This window comes from Aptenodytes patagonicus, chromosome 3 (genome assembly GCF_965638725.1).
Source record: "Aptenodytes patagonicus chromosome 3, bAptPat1.pri.cur, whole genome shotgun sequence".
Classification (NCBI taxonomy): Eukaryota; Metazoa; Chordata; class Aves; order Sphenisciformes; family Spheniscidae; genus Aptenodytes; species Aptenodytes patagonicus.
This window is the reverse complement of record NC_134951.1, coordinates 90326369-90349591: the sequence shown is the minus strand read 5'-3', so window position 1 is coordinate 90349591 and position 23223 is coordinate 90326369. Positions and strand designations below refer to the sequence as shown.

Sequence of the window (23223 nt, the reverse complement as noted above, 5' to 3'; positions counted from 1 at the left end):
AGATTTTAACACTGCATCATTGTGATATCTTTTCACATGCCTTCCCCTGTATATTCTATGTGCATGTCTATTGCTTCCTCTGTACTGAACCTTTGCATACATTCAGGCCAGTGCACTGCATGATTCATATAGGAGCACCCGCTTCACTGGTGCGGCAGTTGCACCTGTAGAGACGTGGTCTCTACAGTATTTCACCCTGGTCTATAGTCCCAGAGCCTTCCTACCGCTTGCTTGCTAGGAGCCTAAAGATGTAGAAAAGCTGCTGTGACATAGCAGTACAGAGAATTTAACATATAGCAGCTCAGCACGCTAGAGAATATTTATGCAAGGTTACTGTGGTAGATGTAACTGGATTTTATCGCTATTTTGTCTCTTTGAGGGCGGGGAGGTGGATTAAAAAAAAAAAAAAATCTGTTAACATCCTTCTTCTCTTGGGAGCCTGAGTCTAAAGCTGAAATAGTAATTTAACTTTTAACAGCTCCTCAGAAAACATCAGGACTTGCATGTCCAAAGGTGTCAGCTTTGCTTTTATAACCTTTGTGAAGAATTCTTCTCTACATTTATAAGCTGGACACTAGAAATCAATCTCATATGAGCCTTACTGAGTTTTGTTGCCATTTTCTTGACTTGCCAGCACTGACAAGAAGCAATACTAGTATTTCCTTTAAAAGTAAATTTTCTGCATCAGGGAGAGATTTTTGTATGCTGCATATATTACGTGGGGAATAACCTTTAAAGTTCATATAGCCTTGTGCCTTTGCTTGTCGAAGTTTTAATACTTGCCAGAGTCTCAGCTTAGAAATTATGGGCAAGGCTGACAGCAGAGTCTATTACCAACTTTGATCATTACTTTTCAAGTAAAACTGTGTTTCAGGTGTGTTGCAAGTTTTCCAAAACTCTAATAATTTTGACTGAAATCATCTATGCCAGCTATCTGCTTCAGTCTGAAATCAAACCCCACAAGCAAATGAAAAATACTGTTTAGACTCCCTGAAAAAAAGATTTTACAAAAATTAGATTTTTTTTTTCTTTCGTTCATAGTGAAATATTTTGATCTTTTCTTCGAATAGGTCTAGATTTTGTCAGGGATGCGACTTTTTCTGTTGTTAGCAATATAAGGCAGATACTGCCCAATTACATAACTTGTTGAAAATTCTGGGTTATGAACAGCCAGAGTTTTACCACTTTCTTAGGTACCACTTCCTTAGATATAGTAAGCTGTGTAAAATTTTATCAGTGAAATAATCTTTCTACCAATCTAGTTTCTTTCTGGTAAGTTTTTGTAAACTGATAAAATGGTGCAAAAACTGTATAAACAAGTCTTTCTGGTTTACCAGCTTGATGAAAGACTTCTGGAGAGATGGTTTCTTGTTCTTTGTGGTGCCATTCTGCCTTCAAAATATGATGGGGGCGGTACTAGCAGAGGAAAATGATGAAGATAAAATTTTAAATCACATTTTGAACTTTTTACTTCATATAGGAGATCTATGTGATCAGATGTACAACTTCCATCTTGTTGTGGTTTAACCCGGCAGGCAGCTAAACACCACACAGCCATTCGCTCATTCCCTCCCCCCCCACAGTGGGATGGGGGAGAGAATCTGGGGAGAAAAAAAAGTAAAATTTGTGGGTTGAGATAAAGACAGTTTAATAGGACAGAAAAGGAAGGGAAAATAATAATATTGATAAAAGAATATACAAAGCAAATGATGCACTGTGAAATTGCTCACCACCCGCCGACCGATGCCCAGCCAGTCCCCGAACAGCAGTCGCCCCCCCCCCCCGCCCTGGCCAGCTTTCCCCCAGTTTATGTACTGAGCATGACGTCACATGGTATGGAATGTCCCTGTGGCCAGTTTGGGTCAGCTGTCCTGGCTGTGCCCCCTCCCAGCTCCTTGTGCACCTCCAGCCTTCTCAGTTGGTAGAGTGCGGGAAGCTGACAAGTCCTTGACTAGTGTGAGCACCACGTAGCAACAACTAAAACATCGGTGTGTTATCAACATTGTTCTCATCCTAAACCCAGAACACAGCACTGGACCAGCTACTCGGGAGAAAATTAACTCTATCCCAGCCGGAACCAGGACACATCTTCCACTTCACTGACATGCATTCAGTAACGGATGCAATTGATAAAGTATTTTCCCAGAGTTCCCAGGCTCTCGCCTGCTAAGAATTTAGTCTTGTAACCATCGAACAAGCCAAGCAATATCTTTGGGCCATAGCTGTGCAACCTACTTAAGTATATATTTAAGATAACAACATGTTGAAGTCTGTTTTTATTCAGCAAAATACGTGCATCTATGTTAAATTGTTTGGCTGAAAAAGGATTCACTCAAACATGCCTAGAATTAGGTACATACACTGATTAATTTTTGTCTGTGGTTTGAACTAATAACAGTCGAGGTGGCTGTGGTGCTGTATTCTAGTTTCTAGTTCCTTGACCAGTTAGCATATTATTAATGTACTTAAATAAAAGAAATTGGTTATATCAAAATTGTTATAATCCATAATATTAATGCAGAGCAAGAGCTAACAAAAAGCGTTATATATTTCTTTTGTTCCATGACTCCCTTCAGTAGTTCCAGCAAAGCTTGAATACGCGTTTAGGTCCTTAATTCTGTTAAGGAGCATGATGTTTGTAGTATAGATAGAACGTTTAATCAGCACAGGAGACACTTCTGGAGCTCTTCATGTTAACAACATTTTTGGAAAAGTTTTATTCACACATGAGTAATTGAATCCAGTGGGCAAACAACTGTAATGGATTAGTTGAACCACTTCAGAAAAATACGTTTCTGTGCAATGAATAGTCAGCCCTTGGAAAATTCTATTACTGAAAATTAGTGAAACAAGTAAAATTAATCCAATTGTCTTCAGTGGAAGTGGAACCAGGCTAATATTAAATACTCCTGTGGGGAGAAAAGTAGCTTAAATCATGAATACTAACAGGTAGCAAGTAGTTGGGTGTATGTGTGGAGGTTAGTGTCCAAATTTGAACGTTCGAGCTCTCAAGCAGAAGCCTGCTGCTTGCTCCCTGTAATTGGTAGAGTCTGATTGTAAACTCCTGGACTAAAAGAAAGTGGCACGTCCAGAGTCCTCCAGTTACTGAAGAGACATGAGACAGAACCACCAGTTAGGAGGCTGCTCACACCTTGTGCTTATGCATGGAAACTGTTTAGACTGGGTGAAAAGTGAGTCTTGGCATGCCAGAAAATAAGGAGTGCCGGAAAGAAATGGTCTTGGAAAAAAGAAGAGGGCCTGAAAAGAAGAAGGTGAAGTTCCTGGCTGGAGGAAAGATCCCGAAAGTGGGGGAGATCCTGGAGATCAGGGAGCTGTGAGGAGATGGAAGCCAGGGAATGCACCGGGGACACTGGCTGGCGATGCCTGGGACAGGTAACGGTGAGCAGCCACGCAGCAATGATGGACCCAACTTTCTGCCCTAGCATCCCAGGCCAGCAGCCACCTCCCTGCAGGGATGCAGGAAGGTATGGATGGAAGGCGTGAAAGATAATCAGGTAGTTGCAAAAGCTCTCATCTTGTTGGTTCTTAAACAAACCCCAATATCCAGATCCCCTGTGGGTAGTCATTTACTCTATCTTGCCTGTGACATCTTAAAAGCATTATCTCTAAAAGTCCTACTTAAATTTTGGCTCAGCTGACGTCGAGGAAAAGTTGCTATGCAGAGCCATGATTTTCTCTCTTAGTTAGCTGTGTAAAAACTGCTAGCAGAGGATTTTTCTTTTTAAGATGCCTCTTAAGTCCATATATTTTCTGGATTGTTCATTCTTCTGATTGTTTTAAATTCAGACCAGTTTGAATGGCTGTAAGATGTAATTTTTTAAGGACAAGAAAACAACTAGGCTGTAAAATGTAATTTTTTTTAAGGACAAAAAAACAACCAGGCTGTAAAAATACTTTTTTTAAGGACAAAATAACCCAACCATGTGAACTTGCTCTCATTTTCCCACTTATGTCTCTGTTGGATTCCTTGTGCAATTTGTTTCACCAATACAAAAGAAGACTTCAGAAAGGCATTTGATTTCTCTTCATCTTAAAAATCCATCAGAAGGAGGACTGGAAAAATAATACCTGATGTCTTCACCTATGTATTTATTTATGAAGACATATTCATTCTTGGTAAATTAGGCTTGGTCTTATGAGTAGAATTTTTTGACCTTGCTTCTTTCATGAAATGAGTTCGGGCAATGTTTTGAATAGCAGAAGTTTATCCAATTATCTCTGTTGCAAAGGATCAATGATTTGTTCTTGCTGACGCTCAGCAGTGCCTTGGAGCACTTCTGAAGTGTCTCGTGTGACAGTTGGGTATCTGACAGGACTACTAAACAACAGTATTTCCTCTTCAGGCAGTTTCCTCTCCATCCTCCTCTTACTCTCTTGTTGTTATGAGTTAGAAACTGCTGATTGTATCTAAATAATTTAAGGTAATTAGAAAATTAGATAAGCTGTCCCAACACTGTTTATCGGGTTGGAAACAGTGACCTGTTTTATCTGAGTTAGGTTTTTACTCTGTGCACCCTAGTTGTTAAATAAATATACAGGAGGGCCAAAATACTGGAGTAAGACAGACGTGTGACAGTGCGTGAATGAGAAACCCTTTATGGACTACTTCTTTTATTATTATGTAAAGCATACTTATGTCTCTTTAGGATTGACTCCTACAGTACGTGAAAATTCTAGCAATCATGAATTATCAATTACATTTGAAGAATAAGAAATAAGTTGCCCTATTCATTTATAGAATCATAGAATAGTTTGGGTTGGAAGGGACCTCTAAAGGTCATCTAGTTCAACCCGCCCTGCCGTGGGCAGGGACATCTTCAACTAGAGCAGGTTGCTCAGAGCCCCGTCCAACCTGACCTTGAAGGTTTCCAGGGATGGGGCATCCACCACCTCTCTGGGCAACCTGTGCCAGCGTTTCACCACCCTCAGCATAAAAAATGTCTTCCTTATATCTAGTCTAAATGTACCCCCCTTGAGTTTAAAGCCATTCCCCCTTGTCCTGTCGCAACAGGCCCTGCTAAAAAGTTTGCTGCCATCTTTTTTGTAAGCCCCCTTTAAGTACTGATAGGCTGCAATGAGGTCTCCCCAGAGCCTTCTCTTCTCCAGGCTGAACAACCCCAACTCTCTCAGCCTTTCTTCATAGGAGAGGTGTTCCATCCCCCTGATCATTTTCGTGGCCCTCCTCTGGACCCACTCCAACAGGTCCGTGTCTGTCTTATGCTGAGGGCTCCAGAGCTGGACGCAGTACTCCAGGTGGGGTCTCGCCAGAGCAGAGTAGAGGGGCAGAATCACCTCCCTTGACCTGCTGGCCACGCTTCTTTTGATGCAGCCCAGGATATACGGTTGGCCTTCTGGGCTGCGAGCGCACATTGCCAGCTCATGTCCAGCTTTTCATCCACCAGTACCCCCAAGTCCTTCTTGGCAGGGCTGCTCTCAATCCCTTCATCCCCCAGCCTGCATTGATACCGGGGCTTGCCCTGACCCAGGTGCAGGGCCTTGCACTTGGCCTTGTTGAACCTCACGAGGTTCACACAGGCCCACTTCTCGAGCTTGTCCAGGTCCCTCTGGATGGCATCCCGTCCCTCTGGCGTGTCGACCGCACCACTCAGCTTGGTGTCATCTGCAAGCTTGCTGAGGGTGCACTCGATCCCACTGTCTGTGTCATTGATGAAGATATTAAACAGTACCGGTCCCAATACAGACCATTTATTCTCTTAACGGTTCAGTTGAATCAACAGTCAAATTAGCTGTGTGAGATGTTGAGAGCTATGAGTATTAATTATTCAAAAAAGGTTTATTAAGCATCTGTAGATACAGTAGATAAGCAACGTTATGCTTTTTATGATAAACGAATAATCTAGTGCATACTTACAGTGAAAGTATATTGGATTCTGAATTTTCTGAAATCAAGAACCCTATAGTTATTAGGAAAAAGAAAGAAAAGAAAACAAGCCAAAAAAACCCAGTTGGTCAAAAGATATACTTTTTGTGTGTGTCAATTTTAAGTGAAAACTGGCAAGTCAATATTTTATTTATTTTAATATGAATTAGTTTTTTGGACTCAGCTATAGGAAGGCTTGCAGCATGACAGCTGCAGGAGCACTGGGAATGTTGCTGCGTGTCTTTCCTGTTACCACCGGAGACAGGACAGAACTGGATTGAGAGATCCTGGGGGTTTCAATTTAGTTGTTCAGACTCTCCTCCTTGTAACATAGAAAAGAGGATACAATAGCAGCAGTTAGAATTCTTCTCTGCTACCTTCTCCTCCTCTTGCCTTCTGTGACAAATAGACTGATAAAACCTAACCTCTTTTTCTTTGTACTCTGACATGACAAAAATTGGGAGATGAATATGGTATCTCAGCTATTGAGAGCTACATCTAAAAGGGCAGTTTTGGGGCAATTTGAGATTGTAGGAATCCTGGAGGAGCAACTCTTTGCTTGTGGGGGGTAAAAGCAATTGGAAGCAATCCACGTGGTTCTTTACTCAAAAGTCTCATCCCAGTTACATTGAGGAAACATGTGGCAGAATCACAGCTCGAAGGCAGCACTTAGTGACGAAACTCATCTTGGGATTACTCCTTCTTCTCTTGGTCTCCATTTCTGGGGCTACAGATCCAAATCAAAACTTTCCCAAAATTCAGGAAGCTCTGGAACGCTGCCAGGAGCAAATGCAAGCCGTGCTTCTTTTTTGTATCTCTCTCAGGGAAAGGGGAATGATCGTTTCCTCAAAATATATCCTTGAAAACTGTAGTTTCTATTTATTTGTGTGATCAAAATTGTCCTCCTGTAAAAAAAAAAAAAAAAAAAAAGTAATAAATACTGGACTTCTATATACCTCAAACTACATCATGATGATCTCATTTGTTTCCAGTTTCCCCAAAATCTTCCTATTGTGGAGCCAGCTCTCCAAACTGATCACTGAGACAGGATCTGCACATCTGCAATTTCTGTTAATGACAGCTGCATCCTATCTTTACAGAACTGGATAGAGCAAAAAGCACGCTGTAATCAGTCAGTCATTTTTTTGAACTTTTATCTAAATGAGTCTCTTGAAGTTATGTAATGGTGCATCTGGTCCTTTTGAGATAAGATACTTTGTCTGACAGTTAATGGAATTACATCTTTTCACTCAAGCAAAAGTTACATTGAGAGTTTCCATTTGATATAATGTTCTTCTAGTATGAACTACAGTTATGTCCCTAATGTGCACGTTAGACCGTTGCCAATCCTTGCCATTTTCTTCTAATAATTTGCTTCTTCTAATAATTTGCTTAATTTTCTTACTGTCCCAGTGGTGTTCAGTATCATATTGCTATTAGTAAATTGAGCACAGTCTCAAGTGTCCTATGACATGAAACAAGGCTCTTCCAACTTCGTCATCCACCAAGGTTAAATCAAGCTCGGATGGGTAAATGTTAGACTGAAAGTACGTGCAACATAATACCAATATATTCTATCTAAATTCATATTTCTGTGTTAAATAATATCTCTTATATGCAACAGAAAATCTCTGCTTCTAAAAAGTTTTGATATATTGTTAGCCATGTGATCCCATCCTTAAAAAAAACTCATGCTGCTAATCTGATTTATTTCAATGGGATTATTTTCAGAACTATCTAATGTTATAAAGATAACACAAAAGTGCAACCCAGATCTTCAAGCATAGGTGAATGAGTCAAGATGTGAAGAAAACAGGTCTAAGTAGATATTACAGAGCTGTATTGGCAATTAAATACCTTTTTTGTGGTTTTATTTCTTGCTGCGTAGAAAGCTAGTTGGGTTGTCAAAACTCTGCTGTGATGCTATTACAGCTTGTCCTTCAAAAGACAGGCTGAAAATATATTTATTATTTTCACTAAGAGCTTTTAGCTAAGGTCTCCATCTTTGACCAAATCTAGAGCAGTTTGATGACTGTTGCCTATCTCCAAAATAGCAGCTTTTCTTTTTTCTTTCCTCTTTTTTTTTTTTTTTTTTTGTGGTGGTGGTGATGGGGAAAGATGCATTGCTCTTGGAAATGTGCAGAACTCACAGTATGCATTTATCATGGTGTAAAGTTTGTATTTTTGGAAGTCTGATGTTTTGTTTTATTCTTTAACTGAGACAGGCCACTTTTTCTCTGTTCACCCAGTAAATCAGGACAGTCAGCATTGCCCATTAGGCTTACTCTGCTTGATATTTATTATCTGACCATCCAGTATTTACAAATGAATCTCAGTGAAGCAAACGGGCTGTTTGTCTCTTGCTAGCATTGCTGTGCACTGCTAACAGAGGGCTGGTTAAAGCCGGACCGGAACACGGGTGATCTGGTTGCTACGCTTGTGTTCTGCATGTACTTCTGTTACTGTCTGGTGGTGGTCTTGGTTCCTCCTTACTCCTGTGGGCTTCTGGTTTTGTGATCTAGTGATTGAAAACAGCATGGGGCTGTATATTCACATTGCGCTTGGAGCCAAAAAGACTTCTCGTGCCTCCCCAGCTTGGCTAGTTTCTCTAGATGCAGAGCCGACCCCCAGCCCTGAGGTGCTAGGAAGCTATTCCTGCTTATCGTACTTCTCCCACTGTTGTGCTCCATTCTCACATGCATCATCCGCATTATGTGTTTGTATTTAGTGTAAGAGAGGGCAAAATACAGCTTGCTGAATATTTTTATTTGATTTTTGTTGACTGTAGGACTATGCTCATTATTCTGTCTCTGACCTCTAAAATTACAGATCTATTTTCTTCTCAACATTTTTTTTTTCAGTTGCTCTGAAAGTTCTGTAGAACAGGTTTACCTGCTGTTGCAGTAATCAATAATAAATTGTAAATCAATAAATAATAAACCTGCAGAGCAAAATGATGGAATATCCAGTTTGATCAGATAAACTAAGTTCTTTCCAAAGCAGCATGGAATATTCAGGTAGTTGGATCTCCACAATCCAAAGGAAAAGAGAAAGTTCTTTCTCCAGTAAAACTAACCTCATAATTGTTTGCTTGCTTTTTAATACTTGCCATGCCATCACTACATCTTAAAATAGTTAAGAGTCATAGAAGATGTTGCAAAGAGAGTGCATCTGGTTCTGGTTTATAAGTGGTCCCTCAGATACTTGACAAATAATATCAGTGCATTAGGATTATCAGACTTGAGAGTTTTGGATGGGTTCTAGAAGTGTTTAGGGAACTGGAGGCATGTGGGAATTTAGTGGCAGAACACACACTGTACCCCACTGCACAGAGGATAGAAAAATCATCCATACAAGTGCATGCAAAACTAGAGACAGCTTTAAAGACCCCTACTCCTATCTTGAAGCAAACAGGCAGGCAGTGTGGTGAATAGACAGCACTGGTGCAATGTGCTTGCATGAGTCCATGGCCTACAGATAAGACTCAGTGGCCTAAGAGTTAAGCTACAGAAATCTGCAAAAACTGTTTGGAAGGATCTCCCAGAAACTGCGTCAAAAATAGTGCATTAGTCAGTTGCCTTGCCTTTAAAAAAAAGAAATTAAAAAAAAGGCACTGGTCACAGTGATGAGTGGTTTCCAGGCACACCTCTATAAGGCCTCTCTGCAGTGATCAGTAAAGCAGAAGGGCTCGATTTGAATTTATAGATCCTCCAACCACTTGCACTGAAGTCCTGCAGTTTCATTTGTGTTGTGTTCATGAAGAAACCCTGAAATAGTAAGACGCGCTGAGATAGCAATGTGTATTAATGCAGGTGCTGTGCTAGAATGGTTTTCTGGTTTCTTCACCAGAGCTGGCTTGCAGACAGCCTGCACAAAGTGGGGGCAGCAGAACTTGACCTGTCAGCACCTACCTGTCCTGCCCACTGCTGTTCTCAAGTCCAAGCCAGGTCACACGGATGGGGCAAAAGTGTTTGTGCTGCACTTCTGTGCCAGAGCCTACTGCTGGAGGTCAGCAGCTAAGGTGCCTGCAGAGTCAGAGCTCTTAAGACCAGGGTGGCCTTTTACAATCATAGAATCATTTAGGTTTGAAAAGACCCCTCAGATCATCGAGTCCAACTGTTAATCATTTTGTTTGTCCTAGATACAGGCCATACAGTCTGATCCAGGCGTTCCAGCATCTGGCTCAGCAGCTGGCGGTAGAGTCTTAAATGATCAGTAAACTTACATGGATGTGAGAAAGGCAGTAAATCCACCACTTTCCCAAAAATGTGATTTATGTTGTGCTGAAGGAGAACTTGTTCATTAAAACCCAGCTGAATCTCTGAAGGGGCGCTAATGCACCACAGTCTGTTCTGTCATCTCCCGCAAGAACTTGCTGGCAACTAATCTTGGTCGGTGATGTTAATGAATGGAGGCAGATTCCTCTCAGAGGGATTTAGTTATTAGCATACACCATCAGATCAGTCTTGTTCAACTAAACAATTAAAATAACAACATTAAAATAATCATGAAAGTGTATTCCCAATATGTGGTTCCACCCACGCACACACACTTTGATATTGCACAGACAATAGTTCCCTTCTAGATAAATACCTTCATTCAGAACTGCCTCAACTCCAAAAGGTTCCCAAATGCAGCAGCCCAGCCACCTCCCACTTTAATAGTTGAATCCTTTCATGGAAAACTGGATTTAGTACTGTCCTGTGAAAAAGACACACAGTAAATCAGGCTGAAATACCATGCCATAAATCTCCATGAGTCAGGGCAAGGCAGGACAATCATTTCAGTCATTCTACGAAAAGAATAATGGTTCTACAGTTCAGTATAAAATCTCATCTTTCTATATCCATAAGTCATCAAGCAGAACAAAACAGATTCTGACAAAGCATTCCTTCCATATGAATGTGCAGAATTAATGGCATCGCTAAACTTTTTCAGATTTTGATATTGTCGTCATAAGCATCAAGGCCTAGTTTGGAAGTCCTCATGCAGTCACCTTTCTTAACTTTGCTAAGTAAACAGCAGTCACCAAAACAATGAAATCATTGACGTTTGCCTGGAACTGCTCAGTGGCAAACTATTAATCCTTGCTTGAGGGAGATGTATTGGGCAGGCAGCGCATGCCAACAGAAATGTGAGGTGTATCTTCAGAAAATTGCAGAAGTCATGAGAATCCCTGTATTGGACAGTCAAGTTTTTCTAATCAGTATAATGATTTATTAGGCATTTATTTCAAATTTAATGGTATGGTAGATTTCTGTGATTGGGTAGCAAATCATTTTGTAAGTAGATCTGCAGCATAGGTACAGAACCTACATATGCCATATATATACACACCATAAACATATACTACAGTTTCATGATGTATGTTCTGCTTAAATGTATTGAAAACATCTTTTATCATCTTTGTGACTTACATTTTATTACTTTCAACTCCGTATGTGCTGTAACAAAGAACTCAAACAGAAATTGTGAGAAATAAATTTGATCTTCTAGTTTTAAGACTGGAAGTTAGTGTTAATCCTGAATTGGAATAACATGTTTTCAGGTATCTTTTCAGATATTTCTTTCCTTTTCCTATAAAGTTAAAGTGATGATTACCCAATATTGCAGATGGAAATGGCATCAAGCCTTAAAGTTGTCTCATGCTTGTTTTATGTGGGTTTTTTCCTCTTTGTTCTGTTCAGTGTGAACTTATGTAAGAGCTATGCTGACTTTTATTAGTGTATTAAACCTCTGACATCTTTGGCACACAATACTTCTGTTTCTTGCACAAGAGGTGTTACACATTATTTAGAAATAAACAATTTTTACATCCACAGGGGCAGCATCTGCTGTGAGTTGAGATAGGAGATAACACCCAGGTCGTGACCTTATGCAATAAATAGATTCATATTCCTTTTTCTCACGATGATATAGCCATAGCATGCATTATTACTATTTGTTCATGCAGTAGCAGCCAGCTGACACCTCAGCTGAATTCACTACTTCACCAAGTACAAAGAGGCTTTTCAGATGAGCCAAATGACCTTTACCTGTACGTGCAACATAGTGCTTTAGCAGAAAGAGGGAATTAAGGAAGCATGAATCAATGTGTTCCCAATTTTACTGTTAGGGTCAGGAGGCACAAATATGATGTATTAATTTAATTCCAAGTTTTCTTCCTAGGAGCATATACCAGGACCACATCTTTACAGGAGACATTGCTTCCATGTTGAAGCAGCCAGAAACCCTGCAAATATCTAAGGTGGCTACTCAGAAGAATGGGACAAAGAGCGAGCGTGGATTTCTGAAACAGCCATTGTCCTGGGGCCGCCTGTGTACTGTTCCGCTAAGTTACCTTACCTGCCTAAACTGCTTGGATTCCTAGCTTACCTCAAGGCCCTGTACACTGAATTTAATGAAGACTCAGTCAAAAATTAATTAGAGCCTTTGGCCCTCCCTTTACATCAAGAGAAGAGGTTTCTAATTCTGATCAGGTAGTCTGGCAAGGCTCAACAGTTACAGCAATAATTCATATGCAGTGTCATTGTCCCAGTTTGTGTCCACAGCACGCCTGCCACCAATCCCTATTCAGTTTGCAAAAAGAAAACCCACTGTGTGTCTCGGTAATGTTATAAACAATGCATCCAATTAGTCAACTACGTGCTGTTGCATTTCCCTGAAGCCCACAAATCTAAAAGCCCCAAGGAAACTGTGCACTTTGAGAGAAATGTTTAGACATAAGTATTGCCCTTTTTCTGAGGTCAGTCCTTCGCACTCTCCTCTCCGTGTTGTACAGCAGAAGACGTACGGAGGCTGCCCCTTGCAGCGTTACATAGGATGAGAACAAATACTAAGAGCTTGTGCTGTGACCTCCAGCTGCGTGAGGGGGATGCAAGATAAGGGCTCACAGGACAGGCTCCGATGCAGGAAAGATGGAAAGAGGCGGCGGGATGTATGCGTGTGTGTGCGTGGTAAAGGATAGTCCAGGCCTTTCCAGAAGCTAGCAGGATCTTTCACTTCACCTTTTAATTCTTTTGTGGTTCCACTGAGGTAGTGAATTGTTTAATGTCATATGAATGACACCAGTACTGAAATGGGATGCAGCTTGCCAGCAGTGAGATGGAGGCCAGCGCAACGAGGTCCTTTTCTTCCCAGCCTGCACTTTTCTTTGATATACGGAACAAAAACTGTGTTCCAAAAGAGAAACAGAATCAAATTAGAATTCCCATTAATTAGATTTCCTGCAGTAAAACAAGAAATAAATTAAACATGATCCTGGAAAAATGGTTTCTTGCAGTTGCAAGTTTGCTTTTCCCCTAAAGAGACACTTGTGTTTGCTTTGAGGGGGTAATGAAACTGTAAACTGAAAAGTCATTGGAAAATGATAAATTAGGCTGTGATTATGCCAAGTGATATTAATTATGCTGATAGACTATACAGCAAGGAATTTTTAACTGATGCAGTTCTGCCTTCTGGCTTGCTCTGACAAATGGCAATGTGTCAGGCTTTTGGTTTGTTAGCGAACATCATCAACAACAGTAAGAAAGCCCAAACTTGCACTCTCAGTTCTGTGTTAGATTCTACATGAACATCATCACAGAGTGGTCCATGGTTTAAACACATTGTATTTCTATTGCTTGTACAAATAGATTTATTTTTGCTCAGTTTTTCCATATTAATAGAGCAGATGGCTGGAAAAAAAAAAATCATGATGGGGTTTTTTTCTAATGTGACAAGGACACGGAGGATTTCTGTTTTCCTGCTTTGAAGATACGTTGCTATCTGTTCCTCACAAAGTTCTTTTTAAACCACACCATTTTAAAGCAAGACCCCTTTTGCCTGGGCGTCTAGCTTGCTTGGCGTCTCAGTGGCAGTACCTTTCAGCAGAAATGAAATGCTGAACCTATTTTTTTTTTTCCAGCATGGTTTCCTTAAGATCGGGATGCTATGCAAAATAACGGTGGGACTATCTACTGAATGTAAGGTGACGTGGAAATTAGTAGAGCATCACTGTACAGTTTTGTGTTCTTGACCTGTGGGCCAGCAGAAAAAGGAATGGGACACAAAAATTATCAGCTCCTAAAATATCTCCTCTGCCTTATTGTGACAGCTTTTTGCCATTAGGTAATTAAAAAAAAAAAAAAAAAGTTGTAACTTCCCTGGGATTTTTATTTTGCAAGAACCACAGACCAAAATCCATCAAATGTACTTTCTAAAGGTGAGAATTGAAGACCAGTGGACTGCTAGTGGCTGCCAACTCAAATGTACTTTATCAGTTCCAGTGGGGTACAGTCAGTCCACTTATGTCCCTTCCTTTCCTTTAGTGAGAGCATGTCATGGCTTTATACCGACATTCAGTGCCAATGCTGGGTGCACTCTCTATCGAATGCATCACCTCTTCTTGGTCACATGCTCAGGTTTATTTTCAGTACAGTGGCTTGAATGACAGTTTTCCATTTTCAGTGATGGGATCGAGTTCCCAGCTCAGGTTGAGACTGCGTTCTCATGTCAAGTGGAAGGGACTTTTTTCTAGTTCAGTAGAAATTCTGCCTGACGATTATTTTCAAATCACTTAAAACCAAGATGATAGAAAATTAACCTTTGGCCTTAGGTGACAGCAACCTAAAATCCACACAACTGTGGGGCATGGGCCAGGCACAAGAGATATCCATGTGCAAGACTCACAAAGTGATTGACTGGAGAACGGTTAAGAGTTAAATCTAGGAATTTCAAAATACCATTTACTCAATAAAAGTGTCTATAGAAAACAGGAACAATAGTTTAATTGTAACAGTTAATCTCAAAATTTAATCTGTTTGAATGCTTTAAGTAATCTTCAAAAGCAGTTTGGGGTTTTCAAAATAACAGGGAATTCAGGTAAGAATATTTATTGTGCCCTAGATGATTTCTGACATCCAAAGATGCTGTTAATTTAAATTTTGCATTTATTCACTCTCACATAGTTTGAGCTAGACAGACTAACTTCCTGAGAATACAGTGCTTTACCATTTGTATTAATCTTTTCTATTTAGTATTTCCCAACAGTAGCGTAGATCCCATGTTCTTACCAACATGGAAAGAAAAAGTGGAACTCAGAGCAGAAGCAGGACTGCGCTGAATTTGGATTTCACTGAATTATTTTTGATTTTAACGTAACAAAGCTGTGAAGCCTCTGCACTGTATTACTAGCCAAGCACGGAGGGAGGATTTTGGCTCACGATGCACGAGGGTAGGTTGCAATTTCTAGTGAAGCGTTAGCTGAGGTACATGCTTTGCTGATTTTGTGGACTGTAATAGCTGCACAGGTTTTGTGAGAGAAGAGCCAGGCAGTGTTGCAGCCTTCTCAGCCTCTTCAGCATCAGGTTGCGTTTTCGGTTTACATCAAAATGACGGCTGTCTGAATGGGGTCTCTTACGCTTAATGAATTTATGATGAGCACTACTCCTGTAATCCTGTTATAGCAAAGTCTGCTACAACAGTCACATCAAACAATACTACATAAAGAAACACTTTTACCGTTCTCAAATCTCTTTGTCTCTCTCTCTCCGTTGGTGATGGTGGCTCCCATCAGAACGCCCTTCCCCTCCTGCTCCGCCGCCACAGGCCACCACTCGGCTGTTACCTGTGCCTGGCGTGGGACTGGCACACATACCTGCTCAGCAGGTTTTGGTGAGAGGTGAAGAACAGCTGCGCAGAAGGCAGCCTTAAGATCATGCTATGTACGATTGGAAAAGATTCACTGAGCATTAAATGATACCAGTTGAAAACATAAGGGAGGTTTGCAGCAGGGGTCAGGTAAGACTGATAACCCATTGAAAAGGAACCGTATGTTTGGAGTGCAGGCTAACCAAACAATTAGAGCACATTTTATGAAAAGGTAAGTTTACCACCGTAAATATCTGCGGTCAGCTCTAAGGTGGTAATTGATACATTGTATATTATTTTTCTTTAGAAGCTATTGAAAATCTTAGGTCCTTTTAGGCCTTAGTAATTGATTTATCAGTATAGCATGCTTTTTGTTATTGCATTACTTGCCCCTGTTGTGATTCTGGTTTTGCCAAGTCATTCATTTGGAAATTGGTCATTAAAAAAATCACAGGCTTGAAAGGATAATTAAATACATTTTCAAACACAGGCAAATGGGAGATGGACACACAGTCCTGTATATAAAAAGTCTCCTTAGTAAATGTAGTGTGCAATAGACTACTTGCAGTTAATGCAGAGTTTCTGTAGCATAGGCAATGGGTGCCCGGCACCTGCCGGTGGCCAGAGCTTTTGGGCAAATGGCAGTTAATGCCCGAGGAGAGCTGCCTATCGTTTTCAGGAGCAAGCTCGAGTGTGAGCAATTACTAAAAACTTTTTCTTTAAAAGAAATTAACAAGGAGTTTTCTAAAGCCTTCTGCTACGTTTGCCACAATTCAGATATTGCAAGCTGTGAACCAGATTGTGCCACTCTTATGTAGGTCAAATAGTACCTTGCCTACACAGTGGGGTTGTCTCTTAGAGTGTAGCTCAAGGTAAATATAAAACGCACTGTCTAGTCTGCACAGTGCAGGATAAGGACACATCGTACACCCTGTCTAACCCATAATCCAAACGTATTTGAAAAGTCCTGCTAACACTGTTTCTCAGTTTATGAAGCTTACAGTGTTACGGGTCCACAACCTGTATTGGTTAGGTTATTTTCCGGTCTTTTTCTCATTTCGTGTACAATGCCTACAAATGTACAAGGGAAAAGAATAAGCAGAAATTCCCATTTGTGAAATCCTGCTCTTTGTCCAGTCTAATAAGGAATTCCTCCTCTTGTCATAAAAATCATTATTTTTGTAGCTACGCCATATTTGTTACTTTTTGTAGCGTAAATAATTTCTGTAGTTAGAGCATCATTGTACAGTGGGTATAAGCCACCATTTCTTGAGTCTTGTGTAGCCATTCACTTCTCTGGTGCTTTAAGAAAGCCCTCATTGGCCAGAAAGACAAACGGTGATTTGGTAGCCTTTAATAGTTGCTCTGCACAAATGTGAATGTCATGGGGAACAAGGAAAACCAGCTCCCATGTTTTTCATTCTTTGAGAAGAGCACTCCTGGTGGCTTTTAACAAAGAGGGAAAGAAACCTGCTCATGAGAGGACACAAGATTCTCTATCCAGAAAACCATTCCTGTCCCAGCCCCCAGCACATGCCCTGAAAATGTCACTCACAAGCAACTCTGCGACTTTAGCATCCAAATATCTCAGTTCTATTTTGAGGTAATCAAATTTGTGACTCCCTATTTTCATTTCAGATTTATCTTCCTTAGTTTTATTAAGGTTTTGATTTCTTGAGATCATCTTCACTTTAATTTTTCAGTGATGTTTTCATGACTGAGTTGCTTTTAAAACTCAGGATGAAGAAATACTTCCCTTGCCTTAAGGGCTCCTGCCCTGAAGGATTTTACCTTAACAGATACCTCAGATGATGCTTAGCTGCAGATTTCAGTCACTGCAAGCCACGGAGCAACACTCAGATTTTGATTCTTTCAATATAAATGTTTTTTTCTGCTTCTCCTCTGAGACTCTTTTAAAAAGTCTGTAATGACAGCAGCTATCAAACCGAAGAGAAAGTCTTTTCCCTTATCTAGATGACATACCACTTCATACTAAATTTGTCACTAACACATCCTTGCTGCCCACTCTCTGCAGTGCCTCCAGGATGATAGGCTTTGTGATTAATTGGAAAAAGAGCAGTCTCTCCTCACCTCAGAGTACGGGAGTAAAAATAGGCTCAGTGTGGAAGACGCTTCTGAAATAGAGGGGTTTTTTTGGTCTCCAAAGCTATTGGGACTGTTGTACGAGAAAGGAGATGGCTGGGGGTTTACTGCATACACGTGTGCATTGTTTGTATTGTTTCCATTTCACGGTGATGTACCAGATGTAAACCAAGACGGCCATGAGGTGACAGGCTGACATCTAACCTGGTTTCCTAAGGAAATGAGGTCTGCACAATGAGCATCGGAGTCGCTGCCTGCCCTCTTCCAATAACTTTGAATCTACTTTCCAGGTTCAGGCAAATTTGAACTTAAGTTCATAAAAGCTTAATGAAAGCAGGCAGCTGGGTAAAGTGGGTGACTGTGTTTTCCCAGAGAGGGAATGGAGGAGCCCAGTCTGTATCACGTATCAGGGAATCCACATGGGGGAGAGCTCTTATCATGGCTTCAGAAGCAGGAAAAGCTTTGATCAGTGCTTGCCTCCAGAGAAGCCAACTGCAAGACGCAATGCCGTGGGAAGCCAGGGTTCATTACTGTGCTGTAAATACATCTCTTGAAATGGCTTCGTTCCGGTCTGCGACTTGAGTGTACCTGCTGCGAGTGGGTGAGTGGCGGGGCCTGAGCCAGGGCACCACCTCGGCTCCTGCAGACACCCGCTCACACGGGAGGGTGAAGTCCCTGTGCAAAACGGGCTGGTCCCTGTGCGTGTCCGTTCATGGGGAGAGGCCGGCAGTAAGGCATGGCTAATGCTTCGTTTTACAGTCAGGCGTGGTGGCAATCTGTAAAAATTGCACTTAAAAAAACCCATTAGTGCCCCCGGCTTCCTCCCTATCTCTGTACATGAGGAAGCACTTAGGCAGAAAGGCAATCCTTTAATTCATAGGGAGAGGACACACTGCAAGCATTCCTGCTCCGAGGAGAGCTGCTGACGCAGATGCAATCCTGGTAGCTTCTGGTGTGCTGAGAGGACGCTGTTTTATCTTTACGTTTAACGGAAGGCATAAAGTGGAATAGTAATAATGGGACTGATAAATGAAAGGAAAACTGTAACCACATAATTATGTCAGAATCAACTAACAGCCATGAAAAGCCAATTAAACCACATTATGCAGATCCATGTAACAGAATACTATTAGTAAGTCTTTTGCAATGACATGCCTGGCAATTAAGAGAACAGTATTGGCAGCACACAGTGAAAACAGTGATAAAGTATAGTTAAAAATGTTTGGAGACAAACAGTGCATAGAGGACAGGAACAGCCTAGAACTGAATACAGGAGCGTCCTCAAAGATACCAGCACCCAGGGGAAAACACAGTTATTCCAAATAGACTGTTTGCTGGGATGTTGGGCGCAGCTTGGAATTAATTTATAGTTATCACCAAAATGAATTTACTGGCTTAGCTATGAATGAAAGGCTGCAGTGCAGCAAGTAGTCTGTATTTTCCGACTCTCCACAGATTTCAGGTTGTGCGGGCTAATGGAGGAATTACATATTTTTTCTGAATTAAAGAAGCTTGCAGAAATATTCTGATTTAGGCGGTAAGAATATTAGGTAACGTTCCTGTGGTTGCAACTATTCAGGAAATGTTTGGGAATGAGATCACTCAGTGTTGTATATTCTTAGGTATGTGGTATTTCCAGGTTGGGGACCTGAAGCAGGTGTCACCCATTGAGTTTCTTCCTCATTGAAGTATTTGTTTCCTCTCACCCACCACAGAAAGAGAGTTGAAGGTTCAATTCTATCCTTCGCTTCCCTTCCTCTGCCCACTCTTGCAGAGCGGTTCTCTTCTGCAGTCAGGGAGAATTGCACAGGAACAAGCTCTGACATAACATTAGCCTGGGGTTCAGAGTTCCCACAGGCTTTACAAAATGATACGATCCTACCAGAAACTACTTCATGTGACTGTGGAGAGCTCCTCTAAGGGAATAAAACCAGTGGGGATTTTTTGGTGTCAAAAGATGAGTGTGCTGGAGAGTTCATACTCCCCGTATTTTCTTCATCATGCCAGGCAGACTTCCGAGACACGCTACCAAGAGACTTTCCTTGCAGAAAACCACCATGGATCCTTTAAATATTTATCCTACATATCATTTTCCAACAGATACATACAGGTTTTCTTCTCACTTTATTTTTGGAGATGGCTGAACTAGTATGAAATGCAGATAATGAGAGGTCGATAGCGTTTGTGCCCACAGCAGTGCTTTCCTGAGCTATTATAAAGCAAAGGAAGGGAGAGAGTGTGCGTGTGGTTACGCTTTGATTACAGAAGCCAGGCAATATGTTTATAAATGAAATTCTGTCAACAACTTAAGTGCGAGGGACATGCAGTTAATGAAATCTCTGTCAAACCAAGATTTACGATGACCAGGAGACATGCCTTTACTTAAATGGAGAAGTGAGACTGTGCCCGTAGAAGGTTAAAGCATTTAATTGTACTATGATGTCTATATTCACTTGGGCTATTTTTCCTCATACTTTGTATGTGAGAATGCTGATGCTTACAGAGTTCTTTTCATGAGAGAAGAGTATCATTATCTCCATTTTTACATGTGAAGAAACTGACACCCAGAAATTTGGGGTACCCTAGGTGAGGTACCATACCATAGCAATAGGGGAGTTAAGAACCCAACCTTTTTGTGTCCTAATTGGGTATACTATATACTGGATCATGCTGGATTTACTGCTGCACAGTAAATTTAGCTACTGAGAAGTAAACACCTGTTTTTTCATCCTTTTATTTGAAGCTGGAGCATCACATTCCTTCTCCAGCAGAGAAATAACTTAAGTCCATTTCTTCCACCTCTTCCAGAACTCACAGAAAACAAATTGTTTCTGAAGAAAGAAACAGTCACTGGTAGCAGTGTGTGCTCCTACGCCACCCTGCAGAAAGGATGCTTTTCCTGTAAACAAAATAATATAAAAATAATAGGTAAATAAAAACCACCCCAGCCACGAGTAGTAAATCTTGGGCAACACCTACAACAAAGATGGTGCCTATGATAAATGGGTATCACTTGTAAGTTGTATCTGTCTGTCTGTAAGGTGTGTTGTATTCTATCAGGACATGTGACTCTGACACGCACTGGACATACAAACCCTGTTACAGCTTTTGCCCGCTCTTGACTTTGAAGATTTAGCTTATGAGTTTGCCTTTAAAAGAGTATTGTTAGGAACGTTCTTGTAGTCGAGAGTACTACCGCTGAGCTCAAGGCATGCTTCTGAAAGATGCCCCTCAGAACTCTTACGTTCTTGCTGCATACTTCCACAGATCCATCGACCAAAATACTACTAATGATACAAACTTTTAATTTCACAGATGAAGGAACTTGGCGTCATCGTATACAACTGTAGCTGCCTGGTCCTGGATTTGCAAAGGATATTTGCCCTGTATAGCTCATTAAGATACAAGAATAAAATACCTCCGAGTTGGTCTAAGAGACTATATGGAGTGTACGATACTCAGAATAAACTGACACTGCAGCTGAACGAGACAAAATCAGAAGCTTTCGTGTCGGTAAGTTCTAAAATGAGTTGCAGAGAGGGAGGGAAGAAACTTATTTAACCCACCAGATTCTTGGAAGACCTGGAAAGTTAACATCTGTTTACTCTCCTAATACCGTCCTTTACGAACTACAGAGTAGGGAAGACCAGGTTAGGTAGGTGTTAGTAGCATATATGAAAGAAACTCAAGTGTCTCTTCACTGATAGAGAGATGTTCACCATTCCCTGCAGTAAGACCATCACAATGCGTGTTCTCCCTGACAGATACTGGCTGAAGAAAAGTAGTTGTATTTCTACACTTGAGTACCTTTGGTTTTATATCCTGTATTTTCTTTTTAGTGGTGGGGTTTTTGTGTGTGTTTGGGGTTTTGGGGCTTTTTTGTTTTTTTTTTTTTTTTTAAAACACCTGAATCTTTGTTCAGCAAGGTGTATAAACCCATTAGAAATTAACAGGTGTGTTGATGGAAATTACCATTAATAGGAACATATATGGTGTAAATTAAGCCTATATTTAAGCATTTCTCTAAATTGGCCTAACTGGAGAAGGTAAACATCACTGCTACGTCCTCAGCCAAAAGCAGTTACTAAAATTAAGACTCATGCGAGTAAGTGGAAACCCAACTATAGAGATAAGACCACCACAGCTGTCACCTACACAAGACAGAACTTGATTGATAGTCTCATAATGCTGGAAAACCAAAACATTCTGTTATCTGGGAAAACAGTTATTCCAATAGATATACTTTTGTGGGGAAGTCTGTAACTGAAAGGGTTTTTAAAAGTTATTTGCCTTTTCCTATGGTGCAGAAGAGACAAATCGCAGTCTGGTTTTTTTTCATTCTGATTTCTGTGATAATGTTCTTACATGCAATTTGCCAGGACTGAAGCTGCTGCAGAATTTCATTTGCGCACTCTTCTTTTTCCTTTCTCTGCAGTGTTCACTTTTCCTCTCATATTCACAAAATGATAGGGAGTCCCTTCAAATTAGCTCATTTACACTAGTGGATATAAGGTGAATGACTTGGAGTAAATGAACTGTTAATCAGACATCTAAAAAGATACAGAATAAGCTTGATATCAGAGCTTGCATTTTTATCAGTGTTAACTTTATATGGATTAATCCTCTTCACCCTATTCCATTGAAAGCATTCATACTTCCATAGAATATTATCTCCTTCAGCTTTATTTTTAAATGACATTTTAAAACTTACAAAATCCAAGCAGCAATCCCCATGGAAGCACTGTCTCTGTGTTTTTAATGGGAAGAAGTGGAGCAGTCCTCTATCTCAGCAGTGATGTAGCAAAACTGGAAAAAAGTACACAGAGAGGTGACGAAAGATGGAGTATCTTTCATTTTGGACATAATTACATGAGTTAAAAAAACCACCCTTCAAAATCAGGAATATAATGAAGTTGGCAAGAGTTATTTACCATTCCGTATAAAACAAGGGGCAAAACCCCATTGCTTTATAGCCAGTTATGTCTAAAAGAACACGACACGTAGCACACTATTAAGTTGTACAGCCACTAGCACAGGATATTGGTGTAGGTGAGTGGTTATACAGGGCAGGGTTTGCCTTCACCTCTGGGGAGCCACGCAACATTCAGGTGTCCAGGATTTTTCAGACTCCTACAATCAGTGGAGGGAGGGAGTTATTTTGGAGTGAAAATCTGGAAGCACCCAAACCAGCCAGAATTAATAGCCATCTGAAGACACATACGGCATCTGAAGAGATATTGATTCTGGAGAGTCTTAAGGACTAGCTTAAATTAGAAACTGACTTTTGGACAGTTAGCTAAGGAGCTGTGAAATGAACTCCTACTCCCTTCTAAGCAGTCTGTAAGAAATGGTGAAATCCTGCTAAAGGCCAGTCCTGGAGGTGCACACAGTAAGGAAAGCAGGGTAAGGCCAATTTTAAGGAATGTGGGATCCTAGACAAAGGCATGTGGAGAGAGGCAGGTGGAGAAAGGCTCTACAAAAACTGCTCTTCTGCAGTTTGCAGAATGTTCGCTCCCTCCCTGTGACTTGTATTTCCCTTTTGTGGGGGCAACAAAGGCCTCTCTCTCTTGAAATTCCACTTCAGAAAA

At 40.8% G+C, this 23223-nt stretch overlaps 1 protein-coding gene across 3 annotated transcripts in view; it reads left to right on the top strand.

Moving 5' to 3' along the window:
- Window positions 1-23223, top strand: part of PLD5 (phospholipase D family member 5) — a 207167-nt gene that overhangs the window by 163156 nt on the left and 20788 nt on the right. For all 3 annotated transcript variants that reach the window (XM_076334200.1, XM_076334201.1, XM_076334202.1), the window contains one exon: window positions 20951-21148. In XM_076334200.1, the coding sequence (XP_076190315.1) occupies window positions 20951-21148 (198 nt within the window). The remainder of the gene's footprint in view (window positions 1-20950; window positions 21149-23223) is intronic.